Source organism: Lygodium microphyllum, chromosome 23 (genome assembly GCF_053477565.2).
Source record: "Lygodium microphyllum isolate KBCC chromosome 23, Lygodium_microphyllum_v1.1.10, whole genome shotgun sequence".
NCBI lineage: Eukaryota > Viridiplantae > Streptophyta > Polypodiopsida > Schizaeales > Lygodiaceae > Lygodium > Lygodium microphyllum.
The window spans coordinates 95,194,926-95,213,664 of NC_141157.1; the positions used below are offsets into that span (position 1 = coordinate 95,194,926).

The window sequence follows — 18,739 nt, forward strand, 5'->3', positions numbered from 1 at the left end:
AGGCAATAGCTTAACCCTAATTTTTGTTGTAAATTAGGATTTATAGCGGATATTTATCCAAAATCTCCACCTTGAATGGTTGGATTGTTGTAAAACTTGGAGCAAAGTTGGGAAATGTTTGGATAAAGAGAGGGAATACTATAGAGAGAGAAAATTCAGAGGTTTGTCGCAAGAATTTAGTGAAATTGAGCTGTTGATCCAGTTTTCCAGCCCGAAATGGATTCATCAACATCAAGGCTGTAATCTTTAGGACAAAGTGCATCAGGCATGATCCCTCGTTAAGAATATGCAACTGGCTTTACCAAAATGATTTCCAATGGTTGAGAAATGGCCCCAAAAGCAGGGAGCAGCAACCAAACCTCTCTTTCCAACAGCTTCAAAATCCAAAAACGAGATTTCCTTCTCCCTTGAGCCTCAATTTAGCTTTCCCAAATTTTCATGGGCAAGTTTTGCCAGGTGATAGCCTTCTAAATTGAATTTCCAACATTATCCACATTATTAAAATACTTTTATAGTGCCCAAAAAAATAGTTTGTTAACCAACCAATAATTAAATTGCATAGGCCATTTCATCTTTCGAGTGTCCCTGTGTCATTTTTGACAATGAGAACGGTGTCAAGTACCATTAAACAACACATCTCTAGTGTCATCAACTGACACTTATGGCCAAATAAATGACTTAGACCAATAATTGACACTAGATACCACGTAGTAGCTATGCGACATAACTAACTGCAACTTTTGCCTTTGACATCTCGTTGATTCCCTCGGGTCTTGGACTCATTTATTTGTACTAATCTCAATAGCACCTCACATGTGCAACATTTACTTAAATTGTGATTAAAAATTAATCCACTTGTTAAGTGAGGCTTGCTAAAATACATGTCCTCATGTCATACTTTGAAGGTGGTTCCTCTCCTCAATGTTGATGTTAGGGTAGCCATGGCTCTATAACCGCATGGGATTGGTGGATCATCACTTACACTTTGTCCTTGTTTGGGATGGGACTTAGTAGGTGGTGAGGACCTTGCATGGCACTCTTGTACCCTTTGCAGCTCAAGTCCAATATGTGGCAATTATTTCTCATCTTTAGGCAAAATAAGTAGTTTGCAAGGGCAGCCATGCTATGATGGCGTACCTTCAGGAGCTTGAGGAGTCTTCTTTTTCTTCTTCTTCTTCTTCATAGCAAGTTGTGTCAAAAGATGACGTACCAACAAGACAATAGGGTTGGCGGGGAGGAACACGGAGTGAACTTGGCAAACGTGGAGAAGAGAAGAGAAGAGAGAAGAAACTCTGATGAATGGAAGGATGAAGTTCTGAATCATGGAGTGAATGTGATACAAGGGAACAAGGGTGCCGTAGCACAAGGAAGATGATGATGATAGCTATGAACCACGAACCGCAATGTCCTCCTGAAGGAGTGTGAGGGTAGTGGAGAGGCTGGAGAGAAGAGGTGACGGACTGAATGAATCAGCCGTGAGGAATGAATGAGAGAGTGGCCTATAAATAGGCACAATCAGTCTAGGATGACGCCCCTTTTTGGGGTTGCAAACCCTAAATGCAAAACGCAGAAATGCAAAAACGCAAACTGTAGGTGAAGGGTTTCTCAACACCCCCTCTCAGGCCCAAAAAGGGGAACAAGAGAAGAGTGAGGTGGAGATGCAAGGCTACATGCTGAAGAATGCTCATGCAGCAGGTGTCACATGGATAGTGTCCCATCTGGGGAAATTGTTCACTTGCCCAAGCATCCTAGTACAAAGATGATGAAACATGCAATGCATAGGAGGAACGTCGGACTTTGTGTGGTATCGAGAACCATAAGGATATGCCCTTACTCGATCTCGGGAGGTGGCTCCATCCTGACCAAGTGACCGAGGCAAGAAAAAGAGGAGGAGAAAGATGTAGAGGATCCCTAAGATCCAAGATTTCCACCGGAAAGGGAACCTGCAGTAAAGAACAGTAGACAGAGTGAACTAGAGAAACCAAAACTCAATCTTGGGAGAGAAGCCACTAGCTCCGTGCATCCATGTTGGAAAGAATACGAAGGCCTTGTTACCAAGTTGTAGTTGAACCTCCGAGGTCCCGATCTAGGTGGTACTTAAAGATCTTGGGTATCAGTAGAAGAGATGACTGGTCAAAGACAGCCCCCACTGAAGAACTTCATGTGGAGTAGGTTTGCCCTCTGAGGTGGGAGGTGGAGGGGCCCCCGCTGAAGTCGAAGAAGAAATAGAGGCCCCCTCTGAGGGCAAAGAAATAGCATTCCCCTCTGAATCTCCCTCTGAAGTAGATAGGGAATCCAAAAACTCATGGATCACGGACTCTGAAATGTCTAATGACGAAGGAAGTGCCGCTGGTCGTCTGAAGAAGGTATCTGGGGTGCCGAAGAGCTCCTAGAGGTAGCCTCTTGAACCTGAGTAGTCAAGGGTGGGGAAGGGTGGGGCTCAGAATGAGCAAGAGGTGGGCAACAGTCGCTGTCTCTCAGTGGAGCAGACTGGGTAGCCGAAGAAGAGCAAGGAGTCGAGCAGCCACTGTCTCTCGAAGGAGTGGAAATGGTATCAAATAATCACTGTCTCTTGATGGAGCGGACTGCAGATCCGTAGGTCGTGGAAGCCACAATACCTGAAAATAAGTGGGAGAAGACTGCAGCTGGCATTGCGACGATCTCCAGGTGGTCATAGTGCCAATTGATCCTCCATGTGCTCGAAAGGACTTAGTGTGCATCCGATGCGTCTTATTGCCTTGAGCATAGTACTCTGATAGCCGATTCAGAACAATCTTCGTGGCCCAAAAAGGAGAGGTGGCACAAGGAGTGCCTGGTGGAAGACGCATATACTTCAGGGGGGTGGGGAGCAAAGGTCGAAGTCGGCAAGCATCGGTGGTGTGTCCGGTGATGCCACAGTAGGAGCACCCAATAGTTTGGTCATCTGTTGGTAAAGAAGCCATGGATACTAGTGTGCCTTGTTGAAGAAGGAAGAGGCCAGCCACCATGAACCACAAACCGCAATGTCCGCCTCAAGGGGTGTGAGGGTGGTGTGAAGCACGAACCGCAATGTCCGCCTCAAGGGGGGGGAGGGTAGTGGAAGGGTTGAAAGTGAGCTGCCAGTGGGAGGATGATGTGACCAACAGTAAGAGGTTGCAACCAGTAGAAAAACGCAGGTGAGGAGAGAGAAAGACTAAAACCGCAGGCAGGACAGCTTTCAGGAGAGACTAAAAACGCAGGTAGGACAGCCTGTAAGAGAGAGAAATACTAAAAACGCAGGCAACAGGAGAGAGAAAGACTAAAAACGCATGCAAGACAGCAACATCACAGTCAATATGCTGAAATCAGCTCCGAAGTGTGTGATAGGCTGGAAACAGGTGCTAGATTGTTGTAGACAGTAATGGCCAGCTTGGACTGCAATGTCCTCCGCGTTTGGGGTGTGGGCAGCAAGCTGAAATACTTGAAATCTGCACAAACGAAATTGTTTTCTGAATGGACAGTGATCAACAACAGCTGTTCTGCTGTAAACAGCTGCAAACTGCGGTGGAAGGCTGGAAACATGCGCTAGACTGTAGATAACAGCAAGGGGCAGTTGAGATTGCGATGTCCTCCGCGAAAGGGTTGTGGGCAGCAAGCTGAAAACACTTAAAACCTACAAAAACGAGATTTTGATGCAGCGGAAGAAGAAAAGTGGATGCCAAACCCGCCACTAGTCTTTGCCTTCATTGGAGTGGAGGATCTTTGCCGCTGTTTGAGCAAATCCAGCTCTGATACCATATCAAAAGATGACTTACCAGCGAGGCAGTAGGGTTGGCGGGGAGGAACACGGAGTGAACTCGGCAAACATGGAGAAGAGAAGAGAAAAGAGAAGAGAGAAGAAACTCTGATGAATGGAAGGATGAAGTTCTGAATCATGGGGTGAATGTGATACAAGGGAACAAGGGTGCCGTAGCACAAGGAATACGATGATGATAGCCACGAATCACGAACCGCAATGTCCTCTTGAAGGGGTGTGAGGGTAGTGGAGAGGCTGGAGAGAAGAGGTGATGGACTGAATGAATCAGCCGTGAGGAATGAATGAGAGAGTGGCCTATAAATAGGCACAGTCAATCTAGGATGGATCCCCTTTTTGGGGTTGCAAACCCTAAACGCAAAACGTAGAAACGCAAAAACGCGACCTGCAGGTGAAGGGTTTCTCAACAAGTTGATGTGGACGAGACAGGCTTGGCATTGTTCACAACAAGGAGGCTTCCTCTTCTTCTTCACAGCAAGTTGATGTGGATAAGATAGGCTTGGCATTGTTGCAAGTGTTTGATTCTTTTTCTTGGATGAGGTACCTTGAGAGTTTTCCCCATCCCGATCCGGAGGATTATAGGATTAAGCTAGTCCTTGGACTGGAACCCTCCTCGAAGGTACCCTATTGCATGAGCAAGGAGATGGAGGAGCTTTGGTCATTAGATTGAGGACCTTTTTGAGGGGGATTGATTTAGGACAGCTCTAGCCTGTTCGATACTTTGGTCTTGTTGATAAAGAAGGATGGGAGCTTGTGCTTGTGTGGATTACATGGCACTCAATGCACATCGTCAACAACAAGTTTCCCTTGCTGCAGATAGGTATGTTTTTGGATCAGTTAGTGGGATCAGTAATGTTTTCCTAGATGTTAATCTTGGTCTATAGTAAGTCTTGAGGAAAGCATTATGATCACTCCTATAGTTGCTGTGGGAGAATCATATTTTCTTGAACAGGAAGAAATGGGAATTCTACATGATGTTGGTCTCTTATTTGGACACATTCTTTCTGCAGGGGTGATTTATATGGATCTTGAGAAGATCAAGGCAATCATGGACTGGCCTTGTCCTGAGGATGCAATGGAGATGCACACATTGGGATTGATAGTGTTCTTTTGTAGGTTTGTGGAGCACTATGCACAGGTGACATAGCCTCTTACAGATGCCACAAGGGAGGAGTTCCAGTAGACATGGACAACACAGGTTTGAACAGGCCTGTGCAGCAATAAACAGCCTGAACAGGAGAGAGGTAGGCACTCAGCACTCATGAACAGCAGGGATCTGAAAACACAGGGCTAGGGGAACTAGGCAATGCTGAAGAAAGGCAGAAACATGCTGCCATTAACAAGGTGAAGGGCTGGAACAGGGTTGGACAGAGGCTGCAGAGTAAACATAGCTAGGGTGATATTTTCATCTGCAACCTGTCTGAAGGCTAGTGTTTGAAAGTGCACCAAGCTCGTGATGAGAGTATGGCGAAGATACCATGTGAGGTTGGCATTGGAAGAGGATACACATGAGCAAGGAGAGAAAGATTGGAGGGAAAAGGAGAAACTCAGCTGAATAATGAAAGGAAGCTGTATAAGGCGCAACCCTTGCACCTGCTGTAGGTAGTTGCAATGAGGGGGGTGGGAGAGAGAAAGTGGAAGACAGAAGAAGTCAATGACTGAAGGGATGCACACATGCTAAAGAGACAATCCTACATCTTCTTTGGAATTGCCCAGCCACTAGAGCATTCTTGGATAGACTTTCTTAGCAATTGCATACAAGATTACCAACATACAGATTTGACAAATTATTCTAGTTATTTAGCAGTTTTTCATATCGGCTATGAGGATAGTTGAAAATTTTCATTTGGGTCAAATTTTGGGCTTTGTGAACAATTTGGACTTAAGAAAACCATGCATTCTGGGGAGCTAAGTCATCCTAGTCATACAATTACTTTCAAAACTTACTGCAGTAATTTTTATATGATAGCAGCCATGTTGGTGATATAGGCACTTCTCATATGGATGTGTTTCACCATAGGTTTCAAGTTATTAGACTTTTTCATGAAGTCCATTCTCCTTGTACATTAGTGAGCTAATGAATGATGATCATTGAAGTGAGCAAAATGATATCTTACATCTGATTACTGATTGGTGCTTACAGCCAAGCACTATTGGTGCTTGGAAAACAGTTGAATAAGAAAACTTTTACCTGTCTTTTCTCTTAAGTGAAGCAGGTTTATAATTTCCCAATATAAATTCTATCCTTGGCCTATGAAGTGATCAAGGTTTTTTATTTATTTTATTTTGATTTTTTGTCGTGGGTTATCACCCCTTTTAAAGTCTCACATATAGTAATATGGAATTACAAAAGAAAGAAAAAGAAAGTGTGTGTGTTTGTATAGGTATGTATGTATGTTCTCTGTATGCAATCTCTTTAATCATGCAGTTCATCTTCGAGGTATCTACACTTTTCATGCCTCTGCCGGAAAATACCTGATCTGTTTTGTTAATAAACACAGTTTTACCCCCCCTCGAGGTGGGCTTCAGGACCCAGAATTTTCAGGCAATATCCCGGCAGGATATGATCAAAGGGACATCCAACGGATGAGTGGGCAGGAATTCGATGAGGGTGGTGTGCAGACCAGGTAATGTGTGGAATCTTGGCCTGAGGCCTGCTATCTTTAATGCAAGTTAATAGGGAACCTTTGCCAATTGTTGTGTTATCAACTCATTGATAAATGAGAGTATTTGAGGCATGTCCTAGAGTTCTGTCTTAGTGATCAGAGGGAATGCTAATATGGCAAGCTGCTCAAGCTTGAGAAATGGAACTCCATGTAATTTGGTAGATTTAGGTGTCAGCTTGGGGATTTAGCTCGAGGCTCATTGTCTTCACGTGGGCAGTGCATATGCAGGTTTTATAGTGGTCGCATTTGTCGTGGTCAAAGATCTGGCACACGCGTCATTTTGAAGGTTTGGTCTGTTCTATTCTATATATCTCCTTTGATAAATGATTGCTGTTTATTTGTTCATGCATTCAGCACTCTTTTATCATTCACCTTAATGCTTTCAGAAATATTTCTTTTTCCAAACTTTGCAATGCTGCTTCTTATCGTGCATGTGTGATCTGTACCAGTTGTTTCCTACCATTTAGTTCTCCTTTATCTAGGTGAGACCCATCCACGGCCACTACCACTGCCATGCTTTCCATATCCATCATTCCTTCCTCTAACTGTCATAGCATGAGACACACGAGAGGCATCCAAATTCTTACAGTTAACCTCTTCCTATAGAAGAGCACTCTCAACATCAGATAATTTCAAGGTAGTAGTAGAGGCACAATGCAGAATACATCCCATGACTCATTAAGAGGACCAAGCAAGAAAAGAGGAGCGACATCCTCTGCAAAAGTGATGTTCTGCGAAGTCAAGTTCTTGAGTACAGCATAGAACTGGCTCAAGTGAGCAGACATAGTCACATTCTCCTTCATGCGCAGATCCATAAGCTGCTTCAGCCAATACATCTAACTCGCTGGACTTTTCTTGTCATAGAGATTTTTTATCTTTTTCCACAACTGCCATGCACTCTGTTCTAGTGATACATCTTCCAAGTCACTTCACACTAAGAAATGCTGTAATTTGCCAAAAGAGCCTTTTTTGTACTCAATCTTTCTAAGATCATAGTTGTCAACCTAACCTGCTTTGATTGGCATCTACTACCATCAAGTATCACTTTGGAGTTGTACCCAGCTGAAAAACCCTTAAATTGCAATTGTCTAACCGAAAGGCATCAATAGAGGTGAAACCAACCTTCAGATTTGCAAGGGGGATACTTAAGTTAACTTGTAAAGCACTTAACCCAATGACACCTTCAGCAATAAAACACTTCACACAAGGGGAATGCTGTTGCTCAAATACAAGACAGATTGGTCCCAAAGCTTGGCACCCCTTGGGGTATTACTTTTAGATTTCTAGAGCCATTCAAATTGAGTACAAAGTAATTGAGTTTAGCTCTGAAACCTTGTGTTTCAGTCACTAGCACATGCCAACCAGCAAGTTGTTATTGTATTGGCTCCATAGATCAGTCTAGCCCTGCCCAATCTGATCTATCCCTGCCCAATCACTAAGCCACAATTGCTCTCCCCAATTGTGAGTAACAATCTCCAAAACTCACTAGATCTGCCACGAAGACTTAAACTTTCCCAATGTCCTCAAAAGGCACTTGCATGCTGGCCAAGACCATTGCCAACAGCAAACTCTTTACCCTTTGCTAAGATAGAGCATTGTGTAAAGAAATGCTATAACACAAAAAACACAAAAAAAAATCGTATGACAAAACACATAGATTGATAAAGGACACAATTAGGGTTAGGTTAACATAGAGACAATGACACAATGAATAATGTGAGGGTCTGGCAGCAGCAAATGCAATAGTGGATGCTGGTGGATCAATGTGACAGACGAGTAGTTGCATGCTGGAAATGTGCAAATGCAGGCAGAAATGATGACAGGGCAGCAATATGGACCCTGTAGACAGTGAAATGCAGGTTTGTGTTTGGCAAGCAAGGCAGAGCAGGCTTCAGCAAAACGCAGCAGTCTGATGGTTGTGGACAGCTGGGTGGCAGCAAGGGAGGTTGTACCACAGCTCCAAAGGGTGGAAAAGCTGTAAGTGCATGTTGTTCCAAGCTTGGACAGCAGTCACCAGCTAATAGACGGCTGCGGTTGTGAAGATATGCTAGGGTTTGCAATGAGGAAACTCAGAAAGTGCGGTCATGATTGAAACACAAAGACTTAGATAGTGACATGCAAAATTCAAACCCTAAACACAAAATGCAAAAACAGAAACACAAATAGAGAAGAGGGAGAACTCTAAAGTGTGGATGAATGAATGCCGTAAATGAATGAGAGAATGTACAGAATGATCAAGGCCAAAGCTATCTAATAGTCATCAGTGGCTCTTGTGGGAGTGGGCTGAAGGAGGTGTCGATGTGTATTATCCATGATAGACGGATCCCAAATGCAACAACCACCAGTCGATGAAGAAAAGTGGTGAAAATATAAAAACAACCTAATGTAGATAATGAAAGCTAACCATCGGCAACAGTGGGAGGCTGGGCGATAGCTGTAGATTGTAGTAGTAGTCACTAGGGGTTGGACAACTAGTAGAAGAGAGCTGATGGCAGAAACTTGCAAGATAGGATTGGGGCTCAATGGTGGGCTACCAGTCTCAAATGTGGGCCACCAGTCTATTCATAGGTGTGGAAGGATCTTCCGAAATTAGGGTTTTGCAGAAACTCTCTAAAACTGCTCCCCGTTTAATGAAAATTTTGGTAATTTGCTGTTTTGGGGCTGTTTCAAAGAGCTAATAAATGGGTAATGAATTTTTAGCTTAACACCCCCTCTCAAGCCCAAGATTGGAACCAGAAAGGGATTGGAAGAAAAGTTCAAGCTTGTTTTGTTTACCCCAAGGCGTTTCACCCCAAAGTAGCTAGGGCATCGGACAAAGAGTGCACATCAGTTGTTGAGTGCCTACCAAGACTATAGAGGCAATGGTTATCTCACCAAGGGAGTTCAAGTAGTCACCCTAGAGAGGATAGGGCATTGGACAAAGGGTGCTCATCGTTTGCCCAGTGACCTACGAAGTCCTATAAAGGCGGATGGAACCACATTGAAACTTTTTTTTTTGTGGAGAATACATATGGTTTGCATTCTTTTAAGTAATTATGTTCCATGGGGAGAAATGAAAAGAGATGGTTAGATCAAATACATCACAAGGATGTTGATGTGACGAGGAAAAGGGTGACGGAGGAGTAAGGTAGTGAAGAGCCATCGGTGAAGAGAACCCAAGATCCACCCAAGTGGGCTCTACACAATGAGATGAATATAGTAGTGTGCTACTTGATGAGAATGTACATGCAATAACAGGTGCCACTTGGACAATGTCCATTGTGGGAAAATTGTTCACTTCCCCAAGCACCCTTTACAAAGATAATGAAATCATGCAGTGCAAAGGAGAAGATACATCGAGCAGAGAAGGTTGATGTCAAAGACAAGTGTTGAAACCTATAGAATACCAAGAATGGTAGGAATCCCCTCTCAATCTTGGATGGCAATGTTGAAGTAGGAAGAGTAGCTTGAGGTCAGTCTTCGTGTGGTGTTGAAGACCATGGAGATGAAGATGAGGATAAAGTGCATTGACTAGAAGAGCAAGGTAGAAGTCATCGCTATGATAGCATCAAGAGAGATACTACATGATTTGTCTCGAGAGGGAAAGAATCCTTTAGGAGTAGAATACAATGACAGTAATGTTGGTTGTTGTCACTTGCAGTATACAAGTTTGTTGGCGGTAAGTACAAGTAAATATAGGTGGCTAGGCACATGTGGCCTTTAATCCCCAATCAGTATATCATTCACATATAGCACCAAAATGATAAGGCTACCATCACGGGCCTTCTTCATATAAAGACACGGAACCATATCACTATGGGAGTAACCCTATGAATGCATAAATACATCAAACTTATGGTACCATTCCCTAGGTGCTTGCTCAAGTCCATAAAGACTCTTCCTGAGCTTAGATACTAGGTGTTACCTGTCCTTTTCCTCAAACCCCTTAAGACTGCTGCATCTAAATGTCCTCATACAAGTCCCCATGAAGAAAAGCCATTTTCACATTCATCTAGTACAAGTCCAAATCCATCTATGCAACCAACGCCAATACCAAGCATAGGGTAGTTACTTTGATCATAGGAGAGAAGATCTCATTAAAATCAACTCCCTTTTCTTGCTTAAGACCCTTAGCAACCAATCTGGCCTTATATGTTGGCTTGGGGAGACCAAGTTACTCTTTAACTTTCTATACCCACTTGCATGGCAATGCATGTTTTACATTGGGCAAAAGAATTGAATCCCATATATGGTTTTTGTACGGTAAATCATACTCAGACTGCATGGCCCTCTCCCCTGGGTGACTATCACCTTTGTACATAGCCTTATCATAAGTGAGAGGCTTACCAACGTCTATCACCATGACATATTGCATAGAGGGTTCAAAACGATTAGGAGGACGTGAAGCTTTAGTGGAGTGTCTCAAAGTTGGTTGTGGGCCGTATGCGGTCTATCCTCTTTGTCCAACATCACGATTTTGCATAACAGACAGATCCTATATTTCTACATTATCAGTAGTTGTAACAAGTTGTCTATTTGGGACTGGCTAGACTGTAATAGGAGGCTGATCAGGAAAGATGACCCTGTGTATCCCAATTACCTGCTTTGGTCTCATATGCATCTTTTTCTCATGGAATATAACATCATGGTTGCAGATAAACTTCCAAGCATGCGGATCCCAAAGGCGATAGCCCATCTCACTTGCATGACTATATCCAAGAAAGATGCATTTGATAGACTTCGGATCCAACTTATTATGCTTGTTTTTGGGAATATGGTAGAAAGCCTCATATCCAAAGACTCACAAGTGTGCATACGAGGGAGGTTTATTAGACCATAGCTCCTCTGTAACTCTACTACCAAGAGCAATGCATGGGGATTTATTAATGAGATGTACATCAATAGTCATTGCCTCAGCTTGAAAGTACTGTGGTAAGCATGCGTGACTAAGTGTACTATGAACTCTTTCCTAAATAGTTCTATTCATGTGCTTTGCAACACCATTTTGGGGTGGGGTCTATAGGGCAGTCAATTGATGCTTAATACCCCTCTCATCACAGAGTTGCTCAAATGCCTTAGAGACATATTCACCCCCATTGTTAGATCATAGGCATTTCAGCCTATGCCAAGACTAGTTCTTAACCATAGCGGGAAAGTGTTGAAATGTAGGCAAAACGTGTGATTTCTGGTTAATACGATAGGCTAAAACCTTAAGTGGAAAAACATGTGATTTTTTCTTAATAGGATAGGCCAAAACCTTATGTGAATAATCATCTATGAATGTAACAAAATACTTTACGCCACCCAATGACTGATAGGGCGTGGGACCATAAACATCTGAATGGAGAAGAGCCAAAGGCTCACCCATGCGCATAGAGCGAGGCTTTTTATGAGAGTTACGTATCCGTCTACCATAAAGACAATGACCACATGAATCAAAATATAAGTAATCAAGAGGTGGAAGATACTGCAAGCGAGTAAGTACTTTCATTTATTTCAAAGACATGTGCCCAAGGAGATGATGCCATAAAGATACACGTGGAAGATTAGTCAGAGTGAAAACATGGTCAACAGACCCGAAGACAGCAAGGGATAGAGGCTGCTAACCTTGGTATCTCTAGCAATAAAAAGACTACTAGGAGTGATCTTCCATATAGAATCACCTAAAGGTATATGATACCTGCCATCATCCAACTGTCCAACTGAGATAAGACTTTTAGTCAAAATCGGGATATGACATACATCATGAAGCACAAAAGGAGTACCAATACCAAATTGTAGTCTTAACATCACCTATTGTTAGAATTTATTAATTGTGAGCAATACCCATGTAATTTGTGTAGCCTGGGCACTTTAGTAAGTGTCACTTTAGTGTGTGTGTACCTAGTTCTTTACATTTGAAAGTCTTGGCCCAACCGTGGAGCAATTGTGTGATTAATTTAATGGAAAATGAATGAGAATGAAGAATTAATCGATGCACAATAATACTCGATCATGAATGAGAAGCAATGTATTAATGAGTAAAAGAGAGTACAACGCTCAAGGCAATCATATTGACTAATGTCACACTAGTGTTAAATGAGGTATGAAGTGCCTTTAAATAATAAAATATGAAACCCTAAAATAAACCCTAACCCTAGTGTCACTTAGTGCTAAGTGACACTAGGGGTAACAATTGCATTTAATGACAATTTAAATGCCTAGGGAGCTTGGATCTTGAATCAAAGGGCATCAATGCATAGCTCACGAGATGGCCTACAAAGAATCCTAGAAATAAAAAGAAACATCATGTCATGGTTGTACAAGTTCATCCAAGTGGATATAGCAACCTATGACAATACAGAGTATGACATATCATGGAATAAATGGAATCAAGTTCAAGGCTTGCTGAAAAGGCTAGAAATTTGGTCGAGGAAGAGCTTTCGTGAAAAGATTTGCCAAGTTATTTTCAGTGGGTATGTAAGGCAACTCTTTCTCCAACTGACATCTGCTCATGAACATAATAATAATGAACTTCTATATGCTTTGTGCAAGCATGGAATATTGGGTTGTATGCAATGGCCAAAGCACTATGACTGTTAGTGTAGATAAGTGTTAGAGTTGTCTGTGGTGCACATGAAGATATGTAAGTAACTTACGGAGCCAAACACACTCCACTGTAGTTGTGAACACTGCTCTGTACTCAACTTCACAATTGGAAGTAGCAACCGTAGTTTGTTTCTTGCTGAACTAGGAAATAAGAGATGTACCCAAGAAGAAACAATTGCCACTATGAGAGATATAAGAATTTGAACATCCAGCCCAATCATTATGAGAATATCCATATAAAGAGAGTGAGGAATCAGCCTTGTAGAGAAGGCCAAGACTCTGGGTGCCTTTAAGATACCGATACGCATTTCACTGCTTGCCAATGAAGTATTGAAGGGCTGTGCTGCATTAGTAATATAAAAACAAGCATCATGTATAGAGGGATTATACTGACACTGAATGGAAAAAGTATAATCCTTAAAACTGAGAATAGTTCGCGGTCTCGTGTGTAAGAGCAAGACTGGACTCCTTTTCTGATGCAATGCGCTTATGACATTCAGTGATGTCATGCCCTATTTTCCGGCAATAATTACACCTTTTAGCTTTGTTGGCTGTGTTGAGAAACCCTTCACTCTTCACTTGCAGCTTGTGTTTTTGCGTTTCTGTGTTTTGCGTTTAGGGTTTGCAGCCCCAAAAAGGGGCGCCACCCTAGACTGATTGTGCCTATTTATAGGCCACTCTGTCATTCATTCCTTACAGTTGATTCATTTAGTTCGTCACCTCTTCTCTCTAGCCTCTCCACTCCCCTCACACCCCTTCAGGAGGACATTGCGGTTCGTGGTTTCATCATCTTCCTTGTGCGATGCCACCCTTGTTCCCTTGTATCACATTCACTCCATGATTCAAAACTTCATAATTACATTCATCAGAGTTTCTTCTCTCTTCTCTTCTCTTCTCCATGGTTGCCAAGTTCACTCTGTGTTCCTCCTCGCAAACCCTACTGTCTTGTTGGTATGTCATCTTTTGACAGGCTGGACCCTTTGAAGGATTGGAAGAGGATGGACCAGGATGGAAGGGTGTCTTCGAAGTAGAAGGGGTGGAGAAAGAAGGATGACCAACATCAAAGTTTGCTGTTTTTTGACCAGCAACCTTGTTTTTTAGCTTGGGTTTGGTTTTTCCATGATGATGGGTGGAAAAGGCTTGTTCAGTTGCCATGGTAGCATTACAATTGAGATGGCTTTGTTCTTCTTGCAACAAAGAGACACAAGTTGGTCAAAACTGTAGATAACTTGGCTACCCATAGATACGAGCCGCAAGGTGGTAGAAAAACCTTGATATGACTCTGGTAGACCATTAAGAGTGATGGAAATGAGGAGATTATTAGGAACTTCTTCATGAATATTCAATAATTCCTTAATAAGATCTTTGATGCCGATGAGATAGGCATCCATATTATCTCCTTCCGTGCAAATGTCTTCCAATTGCTTATGTAGGTAAGCAACGGGCGCTTCATTGTGCACTTGATATAATGATGCAAGCTTATCCCATGCTTCCTTGGATGTCTTGCATGATCATATATGTGAAATGATGGCTCTCTTCACAGATAAAGCAATTAGGGTATGCGCTTGGGCATCACGGCCATCCCATCGAATTTGGTCTTCAGTGGGAGGTGTTATCGAAGAAGAAGATGATTTGGCATCACAAGAGCCACCTTGCGATGTGGAAGTGAGAGGTGGTGCCGGTGTTGGAGAAGCCGGCCTTTGCTCAGTGCTGTTGGCTATATGCCATAGATTCTTTGCAACAAGAACATGTTGAGGGCTGAAATGATGAACGGGTTGCCTCTTACCCATCCAACCTCCAATCCTCACTAAGAGAACTAAAGAGGGGCACCACCTAGCCAAAGGGAGAATGGGCTAGGACATCCCTTTTCTCAAAGAGATGAGGATATTCTAGAGTGCTTTCATGTGCTTGTCATTGTCCTCCTTCTCCCCTCTTCATTCTCCATGGGTTCTTTACATAGCCTCCATGAGGGATTAGATTAAGCTAATCTTCTTGATTAACATAATCCTAGATGATGTATGGCATCTTTGAAAATATGGAGAATAGTGGATGGGACAAGTCCCCACCTTGGTCATTATGCAAGAAGCCAAGGGTGATGGTAGACAAAATAGAGAAAGGGAGTTAGATTACAAGAGGTGGGTGTCCAAAGCACATTATTATAATATATTTACAAGAAGGATAGAATGGAAAGTTGGTGTGGTGAAAGAGAGAAGCAAATTGCATGTAGCCAGCAGTCTGCGCCTTCGTAACTTCAAATCCGTGAAGAATCTGAAAAAAGTTTCTTCTGCAACTTTGTAGACCAGGTCAAAACCGATCGATCAACGCGGGAATTTTCCTGAAATTCGCTTTTTCTTGGGAGTTATTGAGATTATAAAAAACGGCTTCCAAAAGCTGCTTTGACTTTAGTCCCCCATATGTATATAAATACATATAAGCATGTGACAAAAGGGATCCATGCTTGTAAGCTTTTGTGCAAGATCCAAATGACACCATGATGTGGATATTGACTTGTGTGCTAGGGTGAGGTTCCCTCTAATGATGGTGATAGATTCCAAATCTTAGTGATGCAGACGGAGCCCATATGTAGTTGGAGGCTAGTCCTTTGAAAAATCTATGCACTCACTCAACTCCTAGGTGTAATCCATTTTCATCTTCACTAAGATAACCATTCCTTTTACCCTTTACATTGACATGCCTCCTAAGAACTTGTTCCCCCCATTTGCTAGAGTTATCATAATCGAGAAGCAATGTAGCATACCTAGTGCTTGAAGAGTAAACCCAAAGTGATATGGTAAGCTCTTGATAGGGGCTTTGGCCAAATTTTGTAGTAATAATCCGGGTTGTAAAAAACCTGGATCAATGTCACATCATGTAAGCCAACATTGGGTAGTTGGTGCTGTTGAGCTTGTCGTCAGCGCCGAACATGCCCAACAAATCATTATTATTGCTGGCCATTAGTGATGATCAGCAATAAAATAGTATTTTCCAAGTGAAGAGGGAGAAAATAAATGCCCGAATAATAATAAGTGACTGATAGAAGAATTGCTATTTGTCTTGATGAAGTTGAATAATATGAAAGGTAATTTTTGCTTGCTGTTTTTTGCTGAGGTGAGAGAAAAATATTTTGAAAATAATTATTTTCAGAAATAAATATCACCCGATCAATGCAGTGATCAGAAATATGCTGAAATCAGAGATTAATGGCTGGAAATGCTCTAGTAATGGAGGCAACAGTAGAATATATTGAAAATTCGCCCAATAATATGCCAAAATGACCAAATTTGTCTTGAATGTCGGGAAAGAACAAGGCCAGCAGCCAAATAATATAATTTTGGAGCACATCAAGGGCCAAAAAAAAAGGATTGAGGCGAAAGCCCCAAATTTTGGGCGCCTCCGTGGTGGAATTCGGCAAAAGCCCCAAAATTTATTTGAAAAATGAAGAGAAATTGAAGAAATTGGGTAAAATTTTTACCCAATTAATGTAGAATGCCATGCCTTAAGTATGATTGAGCCTTGATATTGATGAAATCTAATGAATTTCAGAAAAGGCCCAAAATTTTTAAGAAATTGGGGTGAAATTGGACTTGAATATCAAAAAGCCCTAAATTTTATTGGGAAATTAAAGAGAAATTTGATAGTTTTTGCAAAATTTTTACCCAAATTATGTTGAATGTCATGCACAATGATGAATTTTACCTCAATGTCAATGAAGAATGCTGAATTCTTGAAAAACCCCAAATTTGGCTATAAAATTGGAGTGAAATTTGGTCTATTTGTTGAAAAGCCTCGAATTCAATGATGACATTGCCGAATTTCTTTGAATTTGATGAAGAATCTGATGAAATTAATGGGAGAATCCTTGAATTTTAATGAAATTTGAAGCAAACTGGGTGGGTTTGGTAAAAACCCCAATTTTCTCACAATTTGTGCTTGAGAGGGGTAGCTACTGTGAACAGTGGCCCAATTGAAATAAAGGAATGAATAAAAGAATTCCTTTCTGTTAAAAAGAAAAGTCGATTTGTCAGGGATAGGCAGCAGAACCTTGCGATGACATGGCAACATGTGACAAGGCAGAGTTAGCGTGGCACAGGATGACAATGATCACCGTGACCAGGGGATGAATTTGACAGGTAGGTCAGCATGGCGTCGAGCAGCAACCAGAAGAGGGGAGGCGAACTGGTGTGGCAGTTGGTCAGCAACAAGTTGGTGTGACAAGGAGTTGCGGCACTTTAGGTGCGAGGTGACAAGCTAGCGACTAGCATTGGGAGGTGGCCAACAGGGCAGTGTGATGACAAGTCTAACAAGCGATGACAGGCGACGAATTTGATGGTTGTAGGCTAGTAGCGACCATGCCTACAGGCCAGCAATTGGCAGCGACTAGGATTGGTAGGATTTGGCCACACTAGGATTGGGAGTGACCAAGATTGGTAGGAGGAGGATGAGCCTTGAATCAGAGAAGTAGTTTGCATGTGCATGTGACTAGCAAGTGGGGCAATGATGGCAATTGAAGGTGAATAAGCTAAGATGGCAGCACAAAGTTCAATGGACAATAAGGCTCGAGCTGATGTAGTGGCAATGGCTCATGGTGCAACCGGCCGAGTGAGGGCTCAATGGCAATGACTAGTGGTGAATGATCACAATCGATTGCAAGGGCGAAGAAGAAAGGTGGCTCTGATACCACTATTGGCAATTGTGTGATTGATTTAATGGAAAATAAGAAAGAATTAATTGATGCACAACAATACTCGATCAGGAATGAGAAGTAATGTATTAATGAGTGAAAGAGAGCACAATGCTCAAGGTGATCATATTGAATAATACCACACGTGCAGAATGTGGCACGAAGTGTCTTTAAATAATAAAATATGAAACCCTAACGGCTTAACCGTCATAGGAAACCCTAAAATAAGCCTTAACCCTAGTGCCACTTAGTGCTAGGACAGTAGGGGCAACAACTACATTTAATGACATTTTAAATGTCTAGGGAGCAGGAGGTATTGCACCTCAGTCACCTTAGTGTAACGCTCGAGGATAAGTTGCTGGTGGTGGTGGTATTTTCCCCTTCCTTCCCTCCTACAGAGAATTAGAGGAAATAGGACTCCAAGGATGCACGTGCACTTAGTTTGATTGCCTTGTTAGTGAAAAGTGCAATTATTCCACACATTCGGTCTTGTAGGACCTCAAAATCAGCATGGGATGTACTTGAGCATATGTTTGCAGCATGCAATGAGACGAGGATATTCTATCTCTATAGAGAGTTGGCCAATGTGAACATGGATGAGGGTGATAGCATGATAGATCACCTTACTCACATATAGGATTTGTGTGAGCAACTGCTCAATGTTGATGAGGTCATTTAGAATGTTGAATTGGTGAACATCATAGTAAACTCTCTTCCAAAGTCATATTTTGATTTCCACACGTCTTTGATGCTGTCTTTGAAGGGGGGCAGAGGGGGGGGGGAGGGAGCAACAGCCCCTTACATTTGTGGAGTTGGAAGGACTCTTGTTGCAAGAGGAACAGACTCGAAAGAATGTTGCATTGTGTTTAGGTGATGTGGCTATGCTTTCCAAATTCTAAGGTAAATAAAAAGTTAGGCAAAATGCAAAAAATCACAAAAGGGTGATGTTGGACAGCCATCAAACAAGGTTGTCCAAGATACAAACAATTCTAAAAAGAAGGGAGAGTGCCATTATTCCAAGAAGACCAGTCATTATATTGATGAATGCATAAA

At 42.2% G+C, this 18,739-nt stretch overlaps 1 protein-coding gene across 3 annotated transcripts in view; it reads left to right on the forward strand.

Annotated features, from left to right (window-relative positions):
• LOC148016482 (Protein kinase superfamily protein) overlaps nucleotides 1–18,739 on the forward strand; it is a 133,863-nt gene that overhangs the window by 10,715 nt on the left and 104,409 nt on the right. For all 3 annotated transcript variants that reach the window (XM_087663750.1, XM_087663749.1, XM_087663751.1), the window contains exons 2-3: nucleotides 6,274–6,399; nucleotides 6,667–6,724. In XM_087663750.1, coding sequence (XP_087519876.1) covers nucleotides 6,274–6,399; nucleotides 6,667–6,724 — 184 coding nt within the window. The remainder of the gene's footprint in view (nucleotides 1–6,273; nucleotides 6,400–6,666; nucleotides 6,725–18,739) is intronic.